The sequence below is a fragment of the Buceros rhinoceros genome, unplaced genomic scaffold (assembly GCF_000710305.1).
Source record: "Buceros rhinoceros silvestris isolate BGI_N320 unplaced genomic scaffold, ASM71030v1 scaffold32076, whole genome shotgun sequence".
NCBI lineage: Eukaryota > Metazoa > Chordata > Aves > Bucerotiformes > Bucerotidae > Buceros > Buceros rhinoceros.
This window is the reverse complement of record NW_010418814.1, coordinates 11,144-14,495: the sequence shown is the minus strand read 5'-3', so window position 1 is coordinate 14,495 and position 3,352 is coordinate 11,144. Positions and strand designations below refer to the sequence as shown.

Genomic DNA, 3,352 nt, shown 5'->3' with positions numbered 1-3,352 from the left:
CCCCTCTCAGCATTTCCTCCCCAGGCCCCTGCTTCCGGCTGTCCTGGTCCGGTCTGGCCGCTAGACAGCGCGAAGCCCAGCTCGTGCGCAAGACTCCCCAGGGGCGCTGCTGCCCAGGCACCTGCAGCTACACGGGTGACTTTCTGAGGTGAACTGCTCCACGAGCTCCCCTGTCCTTTGGAATGTTCTGGCAAAACCCTTACGGTTCTTTCAGCGTTATACCCAGTGGTATCTCCTCTTTAGCCAGCTGCCAAGAGAAGATCAAAATCTCACAGGGCCAGTGTGACCCTGGGCTGTTCCACACGTTTGTAAGGAATAGTATTCCCAACGGAAACCAACCCCTGGCAACACAAAGGGTTCAGAGAAGGTAACGGGGTAAAAGCTGCAGAGCTTTATCAACACTTGGTATCAGGAGCTGGACAAATCTTTTCCATGCAGACCAACCACTTGGAAACTTCATCCTATATTATGAGGTTTGAGAGCACCTCTGCTGAGGCATGAGGGTTTTTAACCGGGATCATGGCTTGATGACTCAGAGCCGCACTCGCCTTGATGGGTAATTAGTTGGCAGCTCTTTTAAAATCAGTTGAGCTTTGTGGTATCTGAAGTCATTCACTGCCAGTAAGTTCCCCAGAACTTCCTCGTCCTTCAGACCCAGGGCAGTTTATGTAAATGCTGGATATATCTGTTTAGACAGTTCTGTCCAAGCTACCCTAAATGCATTTGGAGTGATTATTTCCTCCACAGGAGAAACCAGGAGCCCGTCACTGAAACTGCAGCAGGTACAGCACAGCAGACCCAGCCGTACGACAACGTAGGTAAGTGTGCAAGCTGTTGAGTGTACTTGTGAAATGTTGTACAACAACATTTACAGGCCAAAACTCTGACTGTTCAAATCTGATTTTCATATTTAAGGGTTATTGTGATATTCAGAATGGTCAAGCAGAGATTTTAATTCCATGTGTTCAAGTATTAGGTTCTGAGAAAAATGTTCTCCTGTAGAGTGGAAAGAGAAACTGGGACTTGTCAGAGGGGGAAAAAAACCCCAACATCGAACCTTAAGTGTAGCATCCCTCCAGAGTAAGAGGACGGGGATTAAGTGTTTAGAGCACATTCAGACCTCTCTCCAATAATAGCAGACTTTCCAGTTAGGGACAGACAAGGGACAAGGATGACGGGAATTCCTTTTCGTTCCCCCAGCTCACAACTTTATCAGGACGTGAAGTAGAAGGTTTGACGGTTGTAACAATGCCACCCCATTGCCAACAGCTGTAAAGCCACCCAAGCTTAAAAATTATGACGGGGCTTTAGAACAGCCGTGCTGCTGTAAGGAAGGTGGCAATCTTTATGCAGTGTGCTCCCGCTAGTTTGTCTGTCCTTTAAGGTTCTGTCAGAAGAGGGAGAAAAAACCAAGCCAAAGCCCCGGAACAAATGCTGTGTATTCTGGAGAACAATGAAGCTGCCCTCCTTTTTCCTTTGGGTGGAAAATGTGGCTGTGCTTCTGCACTGGTTTGTTCCACTGCTGTCTGTCGGAGGGGAAGGGATAGCAGTAGGAGAGAAGGTAAGAATGAAAGAAGGAATCCTAAGGGATTTACAGATGCCTCGCCAAGACCGAGCGCTGCTCTTCAGCACTGAACTTACCCGATTTCAAACATCGTCCTGCTCTTCTGGATGGCCTGGGCAAGGCACTTCCCTCCTTCGCTAGTTATTTTGTTCGCTCCTATTCTGCACAAAACACATGGATTGATGGGGTATGTCACTCACTACTGTACGGCTATTGGACACCAGCTCAGAAAGCAATACAGATATTTAAGGCTGGATACCTCTGGAGGGCAGCTCCGGTAACCAAGGACTACCCCAGAGTAAAATAATTCCGCGGGCGTTCGGCCTTGGATTAAGGGACATGGGTGTATGTTGTCTTCTAGATATTTCACACGTCAGCCCCCCGAATCAGAAATATTACCAGAGAGTCTCCGTTTTGCGCTAGTATGTCAGGAATGAGCTTTCGGAACTGGTCCTCAAGACCAGGGCCCCAGCCTCGTTTTTAATGTAGTTCATAATACCAGCAGTGGCTACCAAGTACGTGAATTACAGGCTGCGAGTTTCAGCATCCGCAGGGGAGGGGGTATTTCTTGGTGGTGTGGCTCCAGAGCAGGCTGCAGCTCGTAAGCACAGATTGCAATAATGTCAGGTCTTTCCGGTCTGAGCACAGGCTGTAGGTACAGCACAGGTCAGCGCAGCAGAGCGTCTCTGGCTGGCATCCTGCAGTGCCTTTTCTTTTTTTGACCTCTGTGTGGTTATCAAATGGCTGGAGCTCAAGGAAGAGGTAAGTCTCAACTGCATAACTCTCTGGGTTACTGTGCAGCCTGAAAGGAATCACCTCCCCACAGGCGCTTGTTGTAAAAGTCAGATTAAATAAGCAACGCGCCGTGTCAAAGCAGTGAAAGCACCGGAGCGCTCCTGGGGGTCAAAACTCCGCGGTATTTCAGGTGGGAAGGATGTGGCTAGCGCGGGCTTTCCAAGGAAGGCAGCGGCAGATCCAGAGGCCCAGGGCGGCCCGGGAAAACTCCGCGGTATTTCAGGTGGGAAGGATGTGGCTAGCGCGGGCTTTCCAAGGAAGGCAGCGGCAGATCAAGAGTCCATGGCTGCCAGGTGCTACATTCGTACCGGTAGGTGACATTGCTGTGGTCACCTCTGTTTTCAGCCACGGTCACAACTAAACCATTGGTTAATGATCTACCTTTACAGCAAACCAGCGCTGGGCATGGCCAGACACTCGTCTGCGGGAGTACCGGCAATTAAAGGGAACGACGCACCAAGTGAATTGGGGGAGTTCCAGAGCCGAGGTACGACACCAGCACAGCCAGACACCCATGGAAGACGAGATCTAGAAAAGCCTGGTACTAAATCCAAATGAATTTGGCTGTGGCAGGGGTCAGCAAGGTTCACGCACCGCTGAAGCCTCACGCAGGTGCTCAGACTGGATTTGGGTGGAGAACAGGTCTCATGCTCTCCTTTTGCTTATCACTATATTCCAGTAAAGACCTTGGAGTGGAGAGTTTCACCGGCCGCCATTCACTGCTAGACGACTGTGAAAGAATATACACCTGCAACGTAAGTTACGCTTCCTTTGTAACGTAATTTTTGCCTTTTTTTCTAATCTCCCTCCTGTTTCAAGTTGCTTTACCTTAATTAGGATTCTATAGAAAGGAAAAAAAAAATCCAACATACTTAACGTATTCAAGGCTTGAACACTCTTCAATTAGTTTTGCAACATATTTGGCTCCAACGTCAGTGATTTGATTGTTGTATAAGCTTAAAGAAAAATCACAGCGGTAAAAATAGGTTATTC

General features: G+C 48.8%; 1 protein-coding gene across 1 annotated transcript in view; it reads right to left on the bottom strand.

The window, feature by feature from the left end:
• The window catches only part of NOD1 (nucleotide-binding oligomerization domain containing 1), a 16,696-nt gene that overhangs the window by 7,080 nt on the left and 6,264 nt on the right, over window positions 1–3,352 (bottom strand). Inside the window, exons 5-6 of the mRNA XM_010138677.1 lie at window positions 3,232–3,315; window positions 1,642–1,725 (exon numbers count right to left, since the gene is read on the bottom strand). Coding sequence (XP_010136979.1) covers window positions 1,642–1,725; window positions 3,232–3,315 — 168 coding nt within the window. The remainder of the gene's footprint in view (window positions 1–1,641; window positions 1,726–3,231; window positions 3,316–3,352) is intronic.